The sequence below is a fragment of the Pan troglodytes genome, chromosome 11 (genome assembly GCF_028858775.2).
Source record: "Pan troglodytes isolate AG18354 chromosome 11, NHGRI_mPanTro3-v2.0_pri, whole genome shotgun sequence".
In the NCBI taxonomy this organism is placed as follows: Eukaryota; Metazoa; Chordata; class Mammalia; order Primates; family Hominidae; genus Pan; species Pan troglodytes.
The window spans coordinates 13,705,169-13,728,857 of record NC_072409.2 but is presented as its reverse complement, the minus strand read 5'-3'; the positions used below and the strand labels follow the sequence as shown (position 1 = coordinate 13,728,857).

The following is a 23,689-nucleotide window of genomic DNA, read 5'->3' as shown; positions in this document are numbered from 1 at the left end:
TATGTTTACGGAAAATGTATGAAAGAAACAAGTTTTGATTATATTTTTATATTTGTAAAGTAAAAGTTCGGTTAAAATGATCACTGTTCTTTTTTTTATCATTTCAATAAAAAATATTTGAAAGAGAAAAAAAATACAAAAGTTAGCCAGGCATGTGGTGTGCACATGTAGTCACAGCTACTCAGGAAACTGAGGTGGAAGGATCACCTGAGCCCATGAGGTCAAGGCTGCAGTGAGCCATGACTATGCCACTGCACTACAGCTTGGACAAAAGAGTAAGACCCTGTCTCAAAAAAAAATTAAATTAAATAAACAAAAGTCACAAGGAATTAACATAGGAGATGTTATTCTTTCCCAGTCAGAATTCCCAGAATATGCAGTATCAAAAACCACAGCCAATTTAACACAACACACACAGCCCATCTCAGTCTTGATGCTTCCTATCACTTGGTAGGGCTGAACATGCTCATTTGAACCCCAAAACGGGTACAAACTGAAATAAAATTTTATTTTATCTAATTTTTTTTTTTTTTTTTTTTTTTGAGACGGAGTCTCGCTCTTGTTGCCCAGGCTGGAGTGCAATGGCACAATCTCGGCTTACCGCAACCTCCACCTCCCGGGTTCAAGCAATTCTCCTGCCTCAGCCTCCCGAGTAGCTGGGATTACAGGCATGCGCCACCACAACCCAGCTAATTTTGTTTTTTTAGTAGAGATGGGGTTTCTCAATATTGGTCAGGCTGGTCTTGAACTCCTGACCTCGGGTGATCCGCCTGCCTCAGCCTCCCAAAGTGCTGGGATTACAGGCATGAGCCACCGCGCCTGGCCTAATTATTTTTAGAATAATCAGATCCTTATGTATTTCTTCAAAGAGAAAGATTAAAATACTACTAACTTCCCAATATAGAAATTACTGAGAATATTACCCACATACACTAAGTACAAATTTTTTGGTTTGTTTTTGAGACAGGGTCTTGCTCTTTGTCACCTAGGCTGGAATGCAGTGGTGTGATCATGGCTCAACTGCAGCCTCCTCCTCAAGCAATCCTCCCACCTCACCTTCTCAAGTAGCTGGGACCACAAGCACATGCCACCACACCTGGATAATTTTTAAATTTTCTTTGCAGAGACGGGGCTCCCTATGTTGCCCAGGCTGGTCTCAAACTCCTGATCCTGGGCTCAAATGATCCTCCCGCTTTGGCCTCCCAAAGTGCTGGAATTACAGGCATGAGCCATCATGCCCTGCCAGTAAGTACAATTTTTTAGTCTTTTTTTTTTTTTTTTTTTGGTGACTCCTATTCTATACTGATGTATAAAATTATGTCTCAATGTCTGTTCATTCTCATGGAATAGAGAGGTCTATAAATTGCCATATCTAGCTAGGAATTTTATGAAGAAATGTTTAATGAGCTGGTATTACTTAACCCAGAAAGAAGAATTCAACAATAATTTTTCTGAGGATATCAAGGACCTTTCTCAGAAAATGGGCATTAACCATTTTCAATTGCTACTAGGTGCAGAAAAAGAGAATACATTTGGGTACTAAGTGCTAAACTAGAGGTTTATAAAATGTCCTTTCAAATATTTCCTAACACACTGATAACATACAAGAACAAGAGCTATACTTATTTATCTGTGTATCCCTAGAGTCTAGAGAACTGGGTGTGGAGCAGAGAGAACACTCAGTGCTTAACAAACTGAGTTATCAACTATCTAGCATGTTTTATGTGTAGTTGTCTGAAAGGTTACAGGGCATCTCAATGTCCTTCCTAGTGTTCAAAAATGCTTCTAAGAAAGGACCATGGCCAGGTGCAGTGGTTCACGCCTGTAATCCTAGCACTTTGGGAGGCCAAGGCAGGCGGATCACAAGGTCAGGAGTTTGAGACAAACCTGACCAATATGGTGAAACCCCGTCCCTACTAAAAATACAAAAATTAGCCAGCCATGGTTGCGCATGCCTGTAGTCCCAGCTACTCCGGAGGCTGATGCAGAAGAATCACTTGAACCCGGGAGTCAGAGGTTGCAGTAAGCTGACATCGTGCCACTGCACTCCAGCCTGGGTGACAGAGCGAAACTCCATCTCGAAAAAAAAAAAAAAAAAGAAAGGACCATGACTCCAGAAAAATAACTGAATTTATCTTTTCCTCCCCTAAGTAAAGGCTACTCATAAGAGAACAGAAAACACAGCTGGACCTCGAATAACACGTTTCAACTACACAGGTCCACTTCTACGCAGACTTTTTTCAATAAAAGTTATACCAAGTGTGCCTGCCTCTCCTGCCTCCCCTTTCACCTCCTCTACCTCTTTCACCTCTGCCACCCAAGAGCAAGACCAACCCCTCTTTCTCCTCTTTCAGCATGAAGGCGGTGAGGATGAAGACCTTAACGATGATTCACTTCTATTAATGAAGAGTAAATATATTTTGTCTTCCTTATGACTTTCTTAACAACATGTTCTCTTCTCTAGTGTACTTTATTGTAACAATATAGAATATAATACATATAACATACAAAATTGTTAATCTACTGATTATGTTATCGGCCAGGCTTCTAGTCAACAGTAAGTTATTAATAAAGTTTTTGAGGAGTCAAAAGTTATAAGTGGACTTTCAATTGTGCAGGGGGTTGTCATCCCTAACCCCCACATTGTTTAAGGGTCAACCATACTATATTCACCTATAGCTGCTGGTATACTGGGGCTATACTATCTAATACAAAACTGATTCTGAAATTTACAACTTTTAAAAAGACAAATATATTTCCCTGGTGTTTGATAAGCATCATGAGAACTATTTTGCCTAAAAATTAATAAGTATTAGTTGAAACATGGACATTTATACTAATAAGGAGGGCAGAGGCGAATATGTGAGAAGGTCCACCACCTCAGAGCTTGTATCAGCTTCACGATGATGGAAAGGTAAGCTTTATCACTGATCTCAACAGCAGACTGGTGGCAAAGAACCAGCCGTAACAAAGTACTACAATCAGAAAAATAACTCTAGACCATCTCATGGAATCTCAATCTAAATTATCATTTGACCTTTCGGCATTATAGCAAAATAAGGTCTGTATACACTGGATATTCCCATGTCCTATTTCTAACCATTATGACTATGTGTCCCAGAATGGTGCACGCCACCACATTTAGGAAGAACTGGAAATGCAAATGATTATCTATGATGAAGACTCACATAGTCCTGAAAAGCATCATTTAATTAGACCTTGAAATGGTAACTCTCATATCTTAAGCATAAGACTGTAAATGAAAATTAAACTGTACTACAAAGGTTATCAATTATAATTTCTAAACTAAGCAAAATGCTTCTTTTAAAGAAATTATTTCAAAACTATCAATACTTTAGAAGTGTTTGTGAGTATACAGTTGTCCATGTGCATAAATGCAAGTACGAATTTTTTTTTTTTTTTTTTTGAGGTGGAGTTTTGCTCTTGTCACCCAGGCTGGAGTGCAATGGCATGTTCTTGGCTCACTGCAACCTCTACTTCCCGGGTTCAAGCGATTCTTCAGCCTCAGCCTCAGCCTCCTGAGTAGCTGGGACTACAGGCACCCACCACCACGCCCGGCTGATTTTTGTATTTTTGGTAGAGACAGGGTTTCACTATGTTGGCCAAGCTGGTCTTGAACTTCTGACTTCAGGTGATCCACCCGCCTCAGCCTCCCAAAGTGCTGGGATTACAGGCGTCAGCCACCACGCCTGGCTTCAAAGTACAATTTTTATTTTTGTTGGTTTCATGGAAGGATGGAGAACAAAGCAAGGAGACTGGTATTAAACAGAAATTTTCAGCAAACCAACTTTCTATTAAACAGATAGATCCTGGCCACTGAATAATATCAGAAGAAAGCATAACTAGAAAAGACAGAGTGCCCTTCCTATAATTACAAATTAAAGTGAAATAAAATCTGAGAGTCAATAAAGTAAGGCTTATCAATGACACCTTAAGTTATTCACTTAAAAGTGTACACACACATCCTTTTCTTACCAAAGAATATTGGGTAACATTGAGAACTTACTAGTGCCTGGGTCAAGCTCTGCCAATTCATCCTGACAGAAACCTAAAGAGAAAACAATAGGAAAAAAAATTACAATTTGTGAATTACTTCAAGCTGACTCCAAATATGAAGTATCATACAGTTGGGGGGAAATCTATACTCAGAAGTCAATTTGGGTTTCAATCCTAGCTCTAACATTTAGCTACTACATATCCCTCTGAGCCTCCATTTCATCCCTTCAATATAAAAACAGATAATAGCACTTACCACAGAATTGTAATGAGGATTAAACAAGTTACCAAAATAAAATGCTTACCATAGTCCTTGCCACACAGTAGGAGCTCAATATACAACAGCACAAGTAATTATGAGTTATCATGACAATGTCCGTTGGAATAAAAATTCACAGGAAAATTACAATTCATTTAATACCTGTCATATTCTATTTAACACTGCTAATTCTTTTCCAAAAGAAAGCAAAGTATGTAAAATATTAACAACAAATATCAGACAGTGTAATATCATGTAAATTTTTCACAAATGCTGAAGAATTTTACCTACACAAACAAATGAAAGCAATTTTTCCATTAATAAGTATGCTATTCAGGTTGGAATAAATACCTCTCAGAGCACACTTCACATTTCATATGCTCAGACCCAAAAAGTATGAGCTGTATTTGTCTGGCTGGTGTGTAACTATCACACTGGAGAGATAAATCAAGCACAAGGAATGGCAAACATAGTACGTCCTCTATACATCGTTGATGAAAGGTTTTGTTTTTCCTGAAATGGCTGCATACTTTCTTCTGTTTGCTTTCTACTCTTCCTCAGTTTAAATATTTCCTCAGAAAAGTTTTCTCTTGCCTCTTTCACCCTTGTCTCACACACAAGGTCAAATTCCTGTTTATAATTATCTCTAACACCTGTGCTTGCTTCTAGCACTCATCAACAAGGAACTACTTGTTCAGCGTCTGACCACAATGAGACTGTTCCATGAGGGCGGGGATCCGACCTGCCTTGTTTTACAGCTTTAACCCCATTACCTCTCACAAGCCTAGCACGGAGTAGCTGTTCAGTAAACAACTGTAGTATTTCACCAGTAAATTCAGAAATATCAGATCTTGGTGCCGGGTGCAGTGGCTCATGCCTGTAATCCCAGCACTCTGGGAGGCCAAAACGAGCCGATCACTTGAGGCCAGGAATTCAAGACCAGCCTGGCCAACAGGGTGAAACCCTGTCTCTATTAAAAATACAAAAATTAGCCAGGCATGATGGTGCTTGGCTGCAATCCCAGCTAATCGGGAGGCTGAGGCAGGAGAATCTTTCGAGTCTGGGAGGTGGAGGTTGCAGTGAGCCGAGATTGAACCATTGCACTCCAGCCTGGGCAACAGAGCGAGACGCTGTCTCAAAAAATAAAACAAAAAAAAGAAGCAAAATTAGGACTAGAGGGGTATGAAAGTAACTTCTGTCAAAACTGGGTGACCAAAAGCCAGACCAACAACTAGCCGTCATATGGGAGAAATGAGGTTCATGCAGCAGGCCAACTGCTTAAACACTACGACTTTGTTTTTGTTTGATATGGAGTTTTGCTCTATCGCCCAGGCTAGAGTGCCGTGATGCAATCTCAGCTCACTGCAACCTCCGCGCCTCCTGTTTTAAAGCGATTCTCCTGCCTCAGTCTCCTGAGCAGCTGGGATTACAGGCACCTGCCACCATGCCCAGCTAATTTTTGTATTTTTAGTAGAGACAGGTTTCATCCTGTTGGCCAGGCTGGTCTCAAACTCCTGACCTCAAGTGATCTGACCACCTTCGCCTCCCAAAGTGCTGGGATTACAGAAAGCCCAGCTTAAACATCACAACTTTTAAAGTCCTTTGCAATTCTGGGCTGTTCTGACCACACCAAACATGCCACATTCTTTCTTGCCTTTCTGTGAGTCCTCCTCCTCCTCCATTTGGTAAAAATGACTCATCCTTTAAGATTCAGTTCCAATATCACAACAATGAAATATGGAAAACAAAAGAGGCCTCACCAGCATTCACCAAACAGTAAAGGAATAGTTTAAATACCTGCTTCTTCCACTAGACAGTGAGATCTTCAAGGCTAGGGACTGACTGTGCCTTATCCATCTGCAGAGCTGCTTCTGGCCAGAACAGTTGTGGACACATTATGGAAGGTGCTGAAATGCAGGATCAACTAAACAGAACACACAACCCTGCCTCTAGATTAGTCTAGGGAAGAAAGTCACAGAATCAGGAAATCTTAAGTCTAGTCTGAATAGTGTGTGTAAAGTCTAAATGAGGAGACTGGATCTGAAATACCAGAATTTAGAAGCTGCTTAAAGTGGCTGATCTCAGACCAGCTTTAAACCCCTCTACATAAAGGCAATGGGAATCAGAAAAGCCATGGAGAGATGCCAGGTGTCTTAGTCCATTCAGACTGCTATAATAAAATATCATAAAGTAAGTCTCACAGTTCTGGAGCCGTGAAGTCCAAGATCAAGATGCTGGTAGATTTGGTGTCTAGTGAGAGCCCATTTTATGGTTCATAGATGGTACCTTATCACTGTTCTCACATGGTAGAATGAGCTCTTTAGGGTCTCTCTTATAATGGAACAATCACCTCCCAAAAGGCCCCCATGCTAATACCATCACCTTGGAGGTTAGGATTTCAATATGTGAATTCAGGGGGATCATAAACATTCAGACCATAGTACCAGGCAATGAGAAAATAATTCATCACTACACACGGATTGAATGTTGAACATCGTGCCAGAAGTGAAACTGAGAATAAGCATTCACTTCATCTAAATTGACTCAAAAACGGGACAAAAGTACAGGAAAGCAGGCTGGTACAATGGGAAGGTTAGACCTCTCCTAGGTTCTAACTCAAGCCACCTTTAGTTATATGACTCCCTATTCTGGGCCTCAGACTACTTTGGACATTAAATGAACGGACTATACTAGAAGTCTCAAAAAAGGACAAAGCCTAACGTACCTTCTGAAAGTGCCCATTGTTGTGAACTCAAGTAACTGATCAAACAAAAATAGAGGGTGACTCAAAAACAAAGAAAATACTAAGTAAAATATTTAAGATGGACATCTATTGCTTTTATCTGCCTAGCAACCACTCCCCACTTCTGTTAATGGCACCCTGATTTTTCTTTGCAGACTTCTATTCAAAGGCCACATGATCCAAGGAGAATTGACCCTAACTTTGTTGTAAATTGGGATCAACAACAGCACCTACCTTATGGGGATGTCAAAAGAATTAAATGAGACCAGGTACAGTGGTGCATGCCTGTAATCCCAGCACTTTGGGAAGCCAAAGCAGGAGGATCGCTTGAGCCCAGGAGTTGGAGACCAGCCTGGGCAACATGGTGAAACCCTATCTCTACCAAAAAAATACAAAAGTTAGCCAGGTGTGGTGGTGTATGCCTGTAATCCCACCTACTTGGGAGGCTGAGGTAGAGATCACCTGAGCTTAGGAGGTCGAGGCTGCAGTGAGCCATGATCGTGCCACTACACTCCAGCCTGGGCAACAGAGTGAGACCAGGTCTCAAAAAATAAAGAATTAAACGACACAGTGAATATAAAGGCTTTGCACAGTACTTGACAAAGTAAGAGCTCTATATATGTAAGCTGCTACTAACTAATCTCTAGGGTCCATCCAATTCAGTGCTGTGTCTATGGAAGCAAAGTGTAGATTATAGCAGAGTTACTATTAAACCATTCATGGCATCATCCTCAAAGACCTGGGATGGAACCCTAATATCACTAACGTCACTTTGGTTACTTGCTGTGGTTCTTGAACTTTTACATTTTCAGCCTGTAAAGTGCTTGATGTGGTGATTCCAGATGTTTGCTACTTCCTGAGGAAAGAAAGACTCTATATTCACACTAAAAAAATTCCTCCAAGGGTCACAAAGATCCTGATTATAAAATTCAGTAATTACATCTACATTCCCTCGACCTAGTCCTGAGACCACTGCTAATATGTTGTCTCTGGATTTACAGATAATCACTAATGCAGGAGCCTTGAAGATATATGGAGAACAATGTTAATCTTACCTACAAACCACATACCTACTGACCACAAGGCAATGAAATGGCCACAGCTGGCTACTATTGTCAAGCAGAGTTTTGCCCAGATTCTCAGCAACCACATCTAGCTGGCAAAATGATTCTTAGCTAGAAGAACCCAAACCACTGCTAGAGGTAACCCCAAATGTATGTTAAATTGGATTTATTCAATTAGATTCAACTCAAAGGCAATCAGAGTTGTTCAGCAGAAAGCAGAATCTTGGCCGGGCACAGTGGCTCACACCTGTAATCCCAACACTTTGGGAGGCCAAGGTGGGTGGATCACTTGAGGTCAGGAGTTCGAGACCAGCATGGCAAAAATGGTGAAACCCCATCTCTACTAAAAAGACAAAAATTAGCCTGGCATGGCAGTGCACACCTGTAATCCCAGCTACTTGGGAGGCTGAGGCAGAAGAATCGCTTGAACACAGAGGCAGAGGTTGTAGTGAGCCGAAATTATGCCACTGCACTCCAGCCTGGGGGAAAGAGCAAGACTCCTTCTCAAAAACAAAAAAAAAGAGGCTGGGCGCGGTGGATCACCTGAGGTCAGGGGTCCTAGACCAGCCTGACCAACATGGTAAAACGCCATCTCTACTAAAAATACAAAAATTAGGCGGGGCGTGGTAGCTCACGCCTGTAATTCCAGCACTTTGGGAGACTGAGGTGGGCAGATCACAAGGCCAGGAGTTCAAGACCAGCCTGGCCAACATAGTAAAACCCCGTTTCTACTAAAAATACAAAAATTAGTCTGGCGTGGTGGTGCACACCTGTAGTCACAGCTACTCAGGAGGCTGAGGCAAGAGAATAGCTTTAACCTGGGAGGCGGAGGTTGCAGTGAGCGGAGATCGCGCCACTGTACTCCAGCCTGGGCAACAGAGCAAGACTCTGTCTCAAAACAAAACAAAACAAAAAGAAAAGCAGGCTCTTAAGCTTCATAAATAAACAAACATACCCCCAAACCCACCTGTCTCACAGAATACAACATATTAAACAGATCAGGGAATTTTCTGAGAAATCCAGGAAATTTTCTGAGAAATCCAGGGTCTTTGTATGGTGACTTAAATTGCTTTCAAAAGGAAAAGAGAGACAAGAAACAGATTGGTTCCTAAGATGATATCACCAAGTCAGTGTGCACACAAGCAATCTGAAATGTTACTGCAAAGGTTATATTCACTTGCCTCAGTTTAACTAGGAATATAAACGCATATTGAAAAAAGGACATGGGGGCCGGGCACAATGGCTCACGCCTGTAATCCCAGCATTTGGGGAGGCTGAGGCAGGTGGATCACCTGAGGTCAGGAGTTCAAGACCACCCTGACCAACATGGTAAAACCCCATCCCTACTAAAAATACAAAAATTAGGCCGGGTGCAGCGGCTCACACCTGTAATCCCAGCACTTTGGGAGGCCAAGGCGGGAGGATCACGAGGTCAGGAGTTTGAGACCAGCTTGGCCAACACAGTGAAACCCCATCTCTACTAAAAATACAAAAATTAGCCAGGCGTGGTGGCGCATGCTGTAGTCCTAGCTACTCGGGGGGCTGAGGCAAGAGAATCATTTGAACCCGGGAGGCGGAGGTTGCAGTGAGCCAGGATCACCCCACTGCACTCCAGCTCGGACAACGAAGCAAGACTCCATCTAAAAAAAAAAAAAAATACAAAAATACAAAAATTAGCTGGGCTAATTTTGGTGGTGGCGGGTGCCTATAATCCCAGCTACTCAGGAGGCTGAGGCAGGAGAATTGCTTGAACCTGGGAGGCAGAGGTTGCAGTGAGCCCAGATCACATCACTGCACTCCAGCCTGGACAACAGAGCGAGACTCCATCTCAAAAAAAAAAAAAAAAATGGGGGCGGCGAGGGTATGGGTATGAATTAGAATTAGATTCAAATCCCAGATTTGCTATTATCAAATTAACTACTCCAAACCCATGTCTTGGAATGAGGATAAAAATAACTATCACATTCAATTGTCATGAGATTTGGTGAATATATGTAAATCATCTACTTTATGGCAAGTAATCAGCAAATGGCTCTAAGTCTAGGAATCTTATTTCATACAAGAGAAAGTTCCAGTTGACAAGCTCTTCTCCAAATAGGCATTTTGTTTGCTTTTTAAACAAGGTCTTGCTTCTGTAGCCCAGGCTGGGGTGCAGTGGCACGATCATGGCTCACTGCAGCCTTGACCTCTAGGACCCAAGCAACCCTCCTACCTCAGCCTCCCAAGTAGCTGAGACTACAGGTGTGCACCACCACACATTTGACAAAAAGGCATTTGACAAAAAGAAAATGATCACTGATTCCTCAAATTGTGACTGGCTATCATGAGAGATTAAAAGGTCACTGATCTTTTTCCTTTTTGATATTTTGACTATAAAATTGTAAATTTACCATGACAGCAACTTAAATAAACTTCTGAGTATCACCAGTCAGCAAATTAAGGTGTGAAACACTAGCTAATTATACTCTATAATGTGTTAGAGTTACTCAAGCAATGTTTTAGTTTGACTGTAGGAAGACAATATAGTGCAACAGAGACATGGACTCTGGTTAACGCTCTGCTAGTTACTCAGTCTCTTTTGAAGCCTCAATAACCCATATGTAAGATTAAGGCCCTTAAAAGGTAAAATTCTACAATTCTAATCAAATATCTCTTTCTACAAAACAGAAGTTGTATGTGTCTCTCATGATTTGCCAACCACTTTATCTCTTGCTTTTCATAGCATCCTACCCAACAGTGTATACTCCATCCACACTGAAGTACATCATGGCTCCCAGAATTCAACATGCTCTTTGGCCTCAATTCCTTTACACATGCTATTTTCTCCACCTGAGCCCACCTTTACTCACCACTGACATAAGGACTCAAGTCAGGTCTCCTCTAATTTCCCCCTCCTTTTCCTGCAAACACTCAAGTCTGAGTTAGGCACTACAAACAACATGGCTGAAACTATAGTTTTTCAGGGACCTATGAGGAAGAAAAAGACTGGTTTCAAAATCCAAAACACAAACACATCTGCAAATTTGAAATTCAAATGTTTTAATTAAATATGAGATAACGTTATTTCACTTAGTCAATTGCAATTCAAGTCTTATATAGTTTTAAACATGAGATACAGTGACACAGGGCTTGTAGGACTAAGAAAGCCAAAGGTCAAAATAGGTCTTGAAATTGCTCTGACGAATTCTGTGTGACTCTTCCATGCTCCCACAGGTTCCTGTGCTTTACACACCACAACCATATCATGATCAGGACCACTAGAACCTGAATTCAGAGAACCCAAGGTTTCAGAGAAGTCTGTTTTTCCAGGATCCCCAAGAAAAAGTTAAAAATCTTTACCCAGGTTTTCTATTGATATACAACAGTCATTCACTGGTCTTTCCTAGACTAATCCCCTCTAGTCAGCTGTATCAGTTTCCCATCTACCTTGTCTCCCGTGATCATGATTTGGTACCCAATAAAACTCTGACTAAATCAGTCAGATCTAGTCTCAACCCCAAAGATAACCCCAGCCCTGGGCCTGAGACATATCCCAGGAAAGGCAGCTCAATAAATGTTTGAAGAACTGTTTCTTTCACCAAAAGACAATAATGGTAAGCTACAATGTCACTACAATGAATTTCTTGCCAAAATAACAAATGTCAAGAGAACAATTTCACTATTCTCAACTTTTAAAGCCTAGATAAGCACTGTCCAATAGAAATTTCTACAATGATGAAAATGTCATATATCTACACTGTCCAATACAGTTGCCACTAGCTACATGTGGCCAATGAGTACTTGGAATGTGACTGGCGTGAATGAGAAACTGAATTTTTAACTTTACTCTTAATTTAAATGGCCGTATGAGGCTGGTGGCTATGAAACAGTGAAAACATAGAAGTTGTCCCTCTTTCTAAATGTCACACCACATGTTTTGGACATACATGCTTAAAAAAATAAAATATGGAAATGTTCAGGCCAGTATTATTTACTAGCCAATTTATAGCTGTGTCAGCTATTATAAGAATAGGTCCATCAGCCTGCAAATGCAGTCACTTACTCCTTCAAATATTAAGTATCTACCCATACTGTAACAGGCCAGAGGCCTCGAAGGTAGAGATATGAATAAGACTGACTACAGAGAATTAATAGTCTCTAGGAGTACAGAGCAGACAAAAATAACTGTAGAGCCTGACAATGCAAATGCACTTAATGCCACTAAGTTGTACACTTCAAATGGTTTAAATGGTAAATTTTATGCTACGTATATTTTACCACAATTTTTAAAAAGATTAAAGCCTACTGAAGAAAAAAGTTGAAACAATATTTTCGAAAAAATTAACACTATGGGACAGATGGACATGACACACTGGGAAGCAGTGCAGAGTAGAAAGAGCATAAATTTTTATTTCAGAATAGGTTTGAGTCCTGGCACCATTACTTACTAATTGTGTTAGCTTAGGAAATGACTTCACCCTCTGGGCCAATTTCCTCATCTGTAGATTATGAGTACTCAATGATATGATGCACTGAGGTCAGTGAAAGTGCTCGGTAGCCATGATCGATATCAGGGAGAAGAGAAGCAGCAATCATGGAGCCAGGAGCACAGAGAGGAGGCAGGCATTCACCAGGCAAACAGGGCTATTTGAGAAACATATTTAGAGGAAGCAGCATGTGAAAGCACTAAATAGAGAGAAAAAACAGAATGTTACTTGGTAATTTGACTTGATTGGAATCTCAGCAGGGCCTTATCATAAAGACCTTCAACTGTCATACATGAAGAGTTTTTGGTTTTTATCCTATAGGCAACAGTGACTGAAAATAGATGTATACACCTAGGAAGTTTGTCAGTAACAGGCCAACTCTCATTACTTCAATACAGGGGCTCTAAAATTTCAACCAGAAAACCAAAAGCACAAGGAGTTTTAAAAAAATAAAAGAGGCCGGGCATGGTGGCTCACGCCTGTAATCCCAGCACTTTGGAAGGCCGAGGCAGGCAGATCACCTGAAGTTAGGAGTTTGAGACCAGCCTGGCAAGATGGAGAAACCCCGTCTCTACTAAAAATATAAAATTAGCCGGGTGTGGTGGTGCATGCCTGTAATCCCAGCTACTCGAGAGGCTGAGGCAGGAGAATTGCTTGAACCAGGAGGCAGAGGTTGTGGTGAGCCGAGATCGCACCATTGCACTCCAGCCTGGGCAGGAAGAGCGAAACTCCGTCTCAAAAAATAAAAATAAAAATAAAAAATAAAAGAGCAGCTGGGCACTGTGGCTCACGCCTGTAATCCCAGCACTTTGGGAGGCTGAGGTAGGCGGATCACGAGGTCAGGAGATGGAGACCATCCTGGCTAACACGGTGAAACCCCATCTCTAGTAAAAACACAAAAAATTAGCCAGGCATGGTGGTACGCACCTGTAGTCCCAGCTACTCAAGAGGCTGAGGCAGGAGAATCGCGTGAACCCGGGAAGTAGAGGTTGCAGTGAGCCGAGATGGTGCCACTGCACTCCAGCCTGGGTGACAGAGCGAGACTGTCTTAAAAATAAAAAATAAAAAATAAATTAAAAATAGAAATAAAAGAGCTTTGTTGAGGCAGCCAAAACACACATGGCTAGCCATCCATAGCCCTCCTTTAGATTCTAGAAACTTCCCTTTGGGGGGGCCCTTCCTCCACTCTATCTTCTAATCTCCTTTTGGTACAATGAATGGCTTTGGCATGAGGCTGAGAAGGAATGCAGCTTTATTTTGGTGGTGGGAAGTAACAAACATGAACTACACAGCCTGCCTTACAGCCATATCTGCAGCCTGCAAGCAGCTCCAGACCTAGGCAGATACAGGAACACTTTTCTTGGATTGGCTGATTAAATTCACACCTGCCTCTTGCTTTTCTATCCAGTGAGTGTGATGCCACTTGGGCCATTAGCTTTTGTTTCTCACAGGCAACTTGACAAACCATACTTAAAGAATAACAGAAAATGCTTTTGAATGCAGAAACATAGCACCACAAGTCCATATAGCAAAAGCTATCTGGCAGAGCTTTAAGTAGTAGCTCTTTTCTCCACCTACAAATGTCATGGTCACATTTTTAAAAGTGCAACAAAAACAATACCCTTTTCCTAATGTAATTTTCTTAAACATGAAATCTTAGGGGGATACTATGCCCACGTATTTGCTCAGCTTAAATGCAGTACACGAGTGTCTATATTTCTATGGAAACATTAATAACTTCCATCTGATCAACCTACATCACCTTTCATATAGTTTTTCCGGCTTCTAGCTTTGCAATTACAGCCTTGAAACCAGACTGAAGGCAGAAAAGCCAGCCCAAGATTATGACATTTCAATTTTAAAACATTTTTAAAAAATAAAGACAGTACACAGCTTTCAAGGCTGTAGCTATAGAATCAAAAGGTGAAAACAGTTTAGGAAGGCAATTCAGTCTGATGAGTCAGAGGTCGTTAGTGTTTCTATGGAATTACAGCACAGGCATTTCTCAGAAAACTGCACGTACTGATGATTCTCTGGCATTTTTCATTTGCAATTTTTGGTTCTCTGGAGGAACAAAAGGGACTGTTGATAATCCTTCATTTGTCTTGGAGGTTAAGAAATTTCAAGGCCAGGCACAGTGGCTCACGCCTATAATCTCAGAACTCTGGGAGGCCAAGGCAGGAGGATCCCTTGAGCTCAGGAATTGAAAACCAGCCTGGGCAATATAGTGAGACCTCTACAACAACAACAAAAATATGTCTGTCTTTTTCAATTAGCTGGGCGTGGTGGCATGCACCTATAGTCCCAGCTACTTGGGAGGCTGAGGTGGGAGGACCACTTGAGCCTGGGAGGTTGAGGCCGCAGTGAGCCAGGATCACTGCACCCCAGCCTGAGTGACAGAGCAAGACCTTGTCTCAAACAAAAAAAAAAAAAGAAATTTCAAAATGCAAAATACTTAATACAGAAAAATATAAGAAAATGTATACAATAATCTGTCAGTTGCCATTTATTGAATCTATTACTATACACCAGGCATCAGCTTGACACTTTACATGAATTCTTACTGAAAAATAGCTACTATTGTCTCCATTTTATAGATCTAAACAGATCATTGTACTCCATTACATGGAAAGAGCCACAAAAGTCAAAACAAGAGAACTTCTATTGAAAGCATCTTGACTAATAAAACCCTACCTTTGCGCAGTGCATGTTCTGCAACAGCCGGATGGATGGGAACTTAGCATAATCTCAAAGAGCAACCCTGATGCTCCCGTAACAGCAGGACCTCAACGTCCAAGAAGAATACCACACCTTACTTGAGCCCATTTACAAGTCACCTCCTGAAAAATCCAAGATGCCTGTCAGAAGCAGCTACTGAGGGAAGTGAAGATGTTTTTATTTGTTCTTTGTCATTTTGAAGACTGACTAAAGTCTTACTGACTAAGGAGTTTGTTTGAACATGGTCAGAGAGCTTTCAAAGTCATTTCAGAAAGTGCCCCACACCATCCTCAACAGATGGTTTGATGGAAGAGAAGTAGCCAGCTCTGCTCAGGAAATCCATTAGTAAGGTGCAGATACCACCAAAGACATGTCCCACATGTGGCAGAATGTACCTTTTTCCTTATTTTCTTTAAAATCTCCATATAAAAAGGGAAGATGGATGCATGAGGGCCTATTATTATCAATAATACTCAGCCATACATATCTTTTGGATGTCCTTCCACTGCTGGCAACTATTTCCCCTAGAAGCAGTCACATCCTTACAGATGATTATACAGACCTTGTCTGACTTTTTTTTTTTTTTTTTTTTTGAGACAGAGTTTCACTTAGTCACCTAGGCTACAGTGCAATGGCATAATTATGGCTCACTGCAGCCTCGACCTCCCAGGCTCAAGGGATCAACCCAACCCGCCTCAGCCTCTCGAGTAGCTGGGACTACAATCATGTGCCACCACGTCCAGCCTGACATGTTCTTTACTAAATGTCCTCACAGGCAAGAAAGGCCTATCCCAGCACACACACAACCTTCTCATCCTAGGTTGGATGGTCTCATCCACATACACTTTCACTTACACTTCCCAACTGATGATTCCCCTCTCCCCCAACTTTCAATTCTGGATGAGACTCTTCTCCTGAACCACAGACCCATCTATCCAAATGTCTATTGTCAATGTCTACCAGGATAAATAACCCATAGGCTCCATCAATTTCAACATGTCAAACTGAACCTATTATTTTCTCTTTGAATCCTCTTTCTCCTGTGTTCTTCACTCAGGTTCCAGGTACCACCAACTCTCATCCCCCAAGCCAGAGATCCCCAAAGACTCGTCCTGGGCTCCCACTTTACCACCCTTTCCAACAGTCCCCTCGAATTAATATAGTCAATCACCAGGACATTTTCATTCTCTCTCAAATATCCCTAGATCAAGCTCAAGGCATCTAATCACCCTATAATCCTAGACTATTATGACTGCTCCTCTCTCTTCCTGGAATTTAATTTCCTAATCCACTCAAAAATCCGTTTGATTCCCCTTTTCAACTTTTTAGCATACATTAATAGCACTAAATTACAGAAATAAACAAATCCAACAATTGAAAAGCTACTTTTTGCAACCTTATTTCCTCGAAACACCCCAAAGCTTGAAAAGGATAACACCTAAATTCCTATTTGCAAACTCTCTTTATACAGAGATGCAAATATACCAACTTTGATGTTAAAGCAAGTTTCTAATATTATCAATAAAGTGATATACTAGGCAAGATGCCTTGCTTCAGTATTAATAAGCCATTTGTATAAGGCTAAGTGATCTACTCCCTCTGTACTTAGATTTTCTCCTCAGTGAAAGATCAATTTTCTTAGGATCATTTTTCAGCTCTAAAGTCCATGAGTTTATCAAAAGTTGCAGTTGTGTATAATAGGGGGTACAAATCATACAATGCTAACACTTGAGGAACCCTTAAGGGGTTATCAAGATTCTTAGATTTTTTTTAAAAAACTAGAAGGATAAACTATAAATCATTCCTAATCTCTTCCATCCCACTGTAGACCCCATTTTACAGAAGGGAGAAATTGTTTAAAGGGAATAACATTTGTAGGATTCCTGTGATTTAAACACTAATCGTGGTCCCATAGGCATTTCCCCGATCTAAAAATGGGAACAAAAGAACTTACTTAAGCCGGGCGCAGTGGCTCAAGCCTGTAATCCCAGCACTTTGGGAGGCCGAGGCAGGCAGATCACGAGGTCAGGAGATCGAGACCATCCTGGCTAACACGGTGAAACCCCGTCTCTACTAAAAATACAAAAAAAAAATTAGCCGGGCGCGGTGGCAGGCACCTGTAGTCCCAGCTATTCGGGAGGCTGAGGCAGGAGAATGGCGTGAACCCGGGAGGCGGAGCTTGCAGTGAGCTGAGATCGCGCCACTGCACTCTAGCCTGGGCGACAGAGCGAGACTCCGTCTCAAAAAAAAAAGAAAAAAAAAAAGAACTTAACAGGGCTGTTGTAAGTATTAAATGAAATAAATATAAGTACTCAAAACAGTACCTAGTATATAGCAAATGTTCAATAAGAGTTACCTATTATTGGCCAGGTGCGGTGGCTCACGCCTGTAACCCCAGCACTTTGGGAGGACGAGGTGGGCGGATCACCTGAAGTAGGGAGTTTGAGACCAGCCTGACCAACATGGAGAAACTCCATCTCTACTAAAAATACAAAATTAGCCGAGTGTAGTGGCACATGTCTGTAATCCCAGCTACTCAGGAGGCCGAGGCAGGAGAATCACTTGAACCCGAGAGGCGGAGGTTGCAGTGAGCCAAGATCGCACCATTGCACTCCAACCTGGGCAACAAGAGTGAAACTCCATTTCAAAAAAAAAAAAAGAGTTACCCATTATTATAATTGGAAACCCTCCAAAACACAAATATAAACGGACTCAGAAAAGACTTCTTAATTTAAAAAATCTAAACCACTTTGCAGCAGCTTTAGGGAAAGTGTTCCATTCTGCACACACTTAGGGAATAGGACCTTTTACTAAGTCATCACCCAGTGCTATTACTGAGAGGTCAGCTTCTTCATGAGGTTGCAGTATTCATGTGAAAATTGACCTTTGGGTCAACCATTCAGATATCAGATCACCCAATCAATAAAATAAATACGGTATTTTTTTTTAAGAGACAGGTCTCGCTATGTTGCCCAGGCTGTAGTGCAGTGGCCATTCACAGGAACAATCATAATGCACTCCAGCCTTGAACTTCTGACTCAAGCAATCCTCCTGCCTCAGCCTTCCCAGTAGCTGGAACTATAGATGCACACCATCACACCAGCTTGTTAAAGCACTACAGATACTAGTATACCCTGCCCCACTAAAATCACAGTCTTACTTACATAACGCATGTTTCTTTACAGTTTTTGATACCTATTATAAGTTCCACAGGCTTAGAAGTTCCTCTTCTAGCATTAACATACATTAGCACAAACATAAGGTTAGAATTGCATCCCTACTTCCCCACAGCTCAACTGGACTTCCAGAGTAAGAGATCATTATTTGGTACACAGCTGTTCTGAGTTTAACAATCTTCTCTCTGAATATGCCTCACATTCCTGAATAAGTCACAGTGACCATACTATTCAAAAAGTAAATACTAAGGATATCAAATGAGAAGAACGTATTTGTAAGGTCAGCAAGGCAAACTTTAATACAAGCTGACCTGGAAATTGAGACTGTATAGACACATTGGTTACTTTCAGTCCCTACCATGTTAAGGCTCTCATGTTTCTAGTTTATATTATTCACTCTTCATCTTGTATCAAATAGTATTTAAGAGCCTAATGCTATTTTGCTTTGTTTCCTAAAAGGCATTAAGGATCAAAAGTCTCTCCCATTCCACATGGAGTTCTGCTTCCATGTCACATGCCCAGGGCCAGCATTTTTAAGCAAGGGTCTCTTTGCTTCCTTGCCTCCCCATTGGCAAGGATTTGTCCTAAACCTCACAACAGCATCTTTCTCCAACATCACAAATTGGCTTTGGACTTTGCTCTTCTCCTTAGAAATACATAAAGGCATCTTTAAAAAATAAATAAATAGGCCAGGCACGGTGGCTCACGCCTGTAATCCCAGCCCTTTGGGAGGCCGAGGCAGGCGGATCACGAGGTCAGGAGAACGAGACCAGCCTGGCCAATATGGTGAAACCCCGTCTCTACTAAAAATACAAAAAATTAGCCGGGCATGGTGGCAGGCGCCTGTAGTCCCAGCTACTCGGGAGGCTGAGGCAGGAGAATGGCGTGAACCCAGGAGGCGGAGGTTGCAGTGAGCCAAGATCGCGCCACTGCACTCCAGCCTGGGTGACAGAGCGAAACTCCGTCTCAAAAAAATAAATAAATAAATAAATAAAAATCATGACCAGTTAAGGAAAAAAAAAGTCAAGATTTTTAAACAAGCAATTTTCAAAGACCATACTTGTCTCCACGGCTAAAATTGAAGTCTGGCTTTAATTCTTGCATCTACCTTTAAAACACAGTCTCCTAAATACTAGACTCCTTAAGGTACAAATGGCCCTTTGTATCCTCTACCAGAAGCTAGTGCTCAGATTCCAAGAGTGTAAGCCCTGGATCAGACACATTTGGGTCTGAGTCCCATCTCTCCCACTTAGGGGGCCAAGTCACTTAAGTTGTTCTCCCATCTGCAAAATGAAAATAATGTTACTCTCCTTATAAGGTTGCTGCATGTAATTATCACACAGTGGGCACACAATAAATTTCAGCTCAAGAAAAAAGGAAAGGCAAACCATTAACTACAAAATTTTCAGAGAAAGACACTAGTCACACCCAAGTACTAATTAGGCTAATACTGCACATCAATATAATTGTTAAATCACAACTCAGCGAAGAAATCAGTTGAGACCAAAACTTTCTAACAAGAACATAAACAGTTCAACATATCCTCTAAGAACGAGAGAAAAATTAAGTTTTTGTGTGTGTGATTTACAATTTAAATGGTAAAAATTCTTCTAGATAGAGCACATATAAGCTTGACAATAACATTCAAAACTCCTGGCTGGAAGTCCTCCTTACTTCATTACTTCATACCAAGGCATGCTGACAAACCTCCTTACCCTGAGCTAAGCTCTGGATTGAGACCCTGGAATCAAAGTGTCACCAAGCAAGAATTATATATTCTAGCTTATACCAAGTATCAGAAAAATTTTACTAAAATATCAATTAAACCAAGTGGGGTGTGCCATACACTACATGAGTCTGGTGCCTGGGATTAAAAATCTATTAGAAACGGGTTTCACAAGATGATTTATCAAGAATCCACAGTAAATGTTCAGAGATATGGCTAGCATAGACAAAGTACAATAAATTAGAAATAGGAAAATTACCATAACTGGAATTTCTTTAAAAAATCCTCAATTTCTTTCAAAGTACAAAGTGTTTCCATGAAGAATTTTAAGGATGCTATTTAAAATAATTCGGAACTGAATTTTTTTCTTTTAGTAACTAGTGGAACAAACTTTTTAAACAACAGGATTACAAAATTCCTCCTTTTGTGTTTGAAGAAGCTATTGTCACAATACAAAATTAAATAAAACAGAAGGGCGGGATGGCTCACGCCTGTAATCCCAACACTTTGGGAGCCCGGGGTGGGCGGATCACTTGGTCAGGAGCTCAAGACCAGCCTGGCCAAAATGGTGAAACCCTGTCTCTACTAAAAATACAAAAATTAGCTGTGCATGGTGGCATGCACCTGTAATCCTGGCTACTCAGGCTCCTGAGGCATGAGAATGGCTTAAACCCAGGAGGCAGAGGTTACAATGAGCCAAGATCACGCCACTGCACTCCAGCCTGGGCAACAGAGCAAGACTCTGTCTCAAACAAACAAAAAAATTAAATAAGAAAAAATGACAATAGGTTTTTTTCTTATTCAGAAAGTTTTAAAGATAAAATCAAATTAAAATTAAACAATCAATTTTTTTAAAAGGATAAAATTTTTAAAAATCAAATTATAATCCAGGCTTCAATTATGGTAAAGTTACATCAGCTACCTATTGTTTCCAATAGAACACAATAAAATGGTAATAAACATAATTATTAATATAAACTACAAAACTACAACACACAATAAAAGTCAAAGAAATTGCCCTTTAATGCACTTGAGATAACATCTGTTTCAAAAACTGCTGGCAATATCTTTTCTCAAGCTCACTTTTCCAACATTATCTAATGAGGAGGCAAGGGAATGTTTATGATGTCTTTACAGTTATTTCAATAAATCATTTATGTAGGGGTACAAGTACCTACAAAATTACTATATATTTTACACCCAACTTCTGGAATTCACTAAGCACTAAGAAACGCAATGTTTTAAGAAAGACCTAAGTTTTTAAAGATGAAATCCTATCTCACAGCAGTTAAATTTAAAAAAAAAAAAAAAAGATCAGAAAAACACATCTAAAAATCTCTACACTACTCTGGAGTTAGCTGAATTCTCTTAGAGGATGAGGAAGAAAAGAGGAGAGGCAGGGACAGGGAGGCAAGAGGAAGGATGAAAGGAGAGAAAGAAAAGTAAGGAGGGGGTACCTAGGCAGTAAGGCCTGTGGGACTGGTTCAACTTCGAACAAATTTCCTCTTCCCTAAGACTCAGTTTACTCATTTGTAAAATGTACACATCATCACCTATGTCAGTGTTTCCCAAAGCAAGGAGACCACTAGATGATTTTAAATGGTACAGAGAGAAGGCATCATAAAACATTCCAAAGCTGTTAGTACCTTTTCCACTCTCTTTCAATCCTTCTGATTACATCAGAAGAAAAATGTGGTGTTAGTTTTTCTAGTGCCTCTCTAGTGCTTACTAATCTCTCTATCAAAGGCCTGGTCAGAGACCTTGGCAGACAATAGCATTTAGAATTTAACACAATTCTATTTTCATTAAATTTTTTTCATTGTTACTTTCTACTTGTGGCAAATAATTTTTCATTTAAGCTAATAAAAAAATTCATTTTAAAATAAATGTTGGGTTGCAGAATGTTAACTATTCAATATTTTAAAAATTAAATAAGCAATATATTAGAAAATGACAAAAATCATGTGGTGATACAAGAAAAACTGAAGATTTAAAAATACTGGTTTAGCAGAGTAGTGGTTAGTAGAAGGTTATTTTCAACTCTAAGCCTCAGTTTACTCATCTATAATAAGGGAATATCACCACCTATCCAAAGAAAAGTTATGGAAAGGATTACATGAGTTAGTTTAGCTCTGTGCCTAGTGCTGAGTGTTCAACAACTACTTGTTCCCTTCCCTTTTAAGGATATTACCAGAAAGCCTTTTTAGAGACTTCCAGAGAGAGACTTTGGGTAGGGGATGGGGATGCTGGGCTTCCTGTATATCAGAGACAGGAGCATTTGCTCTGGTTCTAATACTTCCCACTAAGAACCTCCAGGGACCTAGCCTTGCTTTTACCCTGATAAAGCTGCAGTCTACTCTCCTAAGGCTCATAATTCTACTTACAAGCAAGTGACTGGGAATAAAGTGCTACAGAAAAGGGGCACATATCTTAAATCACTGAGAAGTCAAACCCTAAAGGGCACCAAGGAAGGAAGGACCATTTTATAACAAGTCCAAGCCAAAATAAAGTATTTCATTTGGGCAAATTCAACAACTCTGTAATGGAAAAGAAAGTCACTAGGTGGTTCATAACCAGCCTTTATCACCTGATATTGTCAAACTAGAGCCCACAGGGGAGAAAAACCTTGGGAGGAGGAGTTCCAACTCAGAGTAGGAATGCTTCAAGAAAAGGAACACCAACTGAGTACTTACTATAGTCCCACCATTGTGAGTAATAGGCACTTTATTTTACATATATTGCCAAATTTTTCCAAACCTATATGAGATAATTCCAAGTCAACTGACCAAATTGCCAAATCTCCAAATAGCCAATTCTCTAAATTTGTCAAAAATTTGTTTTAAATATTTGGACAGTTTATAAAAATTCATATTGATGAGACAGTTAATTACCTTTTAAGGATTTCTGCCAAGTCAGAACTGACCATTGGAATACCAGCATTTTTAAGATGTTCAATTTGTCTCTACACTGCAGCTGGAGAGAGCTGAAGCAGAGAGGACCTCTGCTGGTAGAAATATACATCCTTGTCTGGGCTGCAGGGCATGGGGGAGAAATGATGTATAGGAAACAGGAAAAAGAAAAAGGAAAAAAATGGTGGGGAGCATTTAAGAAAAACAAGATGAACAACGGGTTCTGTAAGGTCTACAGATTAGATTCAGCAAACTGTCTTTTATTGAATGGAATACTGGGTAAACTGAACATCTGGGAAACTGGTTTTCAATGACTTGGATTGTGGTAAACTGGTCTGCTGTACCTATGAGATCGATGATATTAACATTACTTACAGATAAGGAAATTAACTCAGAAACTTTTGTAAAGTAATGCAGCTACATTCCAGGTTTTCCATAAACTACCTCATTTCATTCTCCAATAATCAATGTGGTGATTCCACATCCTTTTACCACCCTCCACCCAGTATCTCCACCCCCCTTCCACCCAACTGTCAAAAAAATACATTAAAAAATCACAAGAACAGACAGGATTTAAACCCAAGTCTAACATTAAAGCTCAGGCTCTAATG

At 40.5% G+C, this 23,689-nt stretch overlaps 1 protein-coding gene across 7 annotated transcripts in view; it reads right to left on the bottom strand.

Moving 5' to 3' along the window:
* The window catches only part of NR6A1 (nuclear receptor subfamily 6 group A member 1), a 244,616-nt gene that overhangs the window by 204,616 nt on the left and 16,311 nt on the right, over positions 1 to 23,689 (bottom strand). For 6 of the 7 annotated variants that reach the window (XM_054657785.2, XM_054657786.2, XM_009457270.5 and 3 more), the window contains 1 exon segment: positions 4,028 to 4,069. The exons of the other annotated variant lie outside the window; for it this stretch is intronic. In XM_054657785.2, coding sequence (XP_054513760.1) covers positions 4,028 to 4,069 — 42 coding nt within the window. 7 annotated transcript variants of the gene reach the window in all.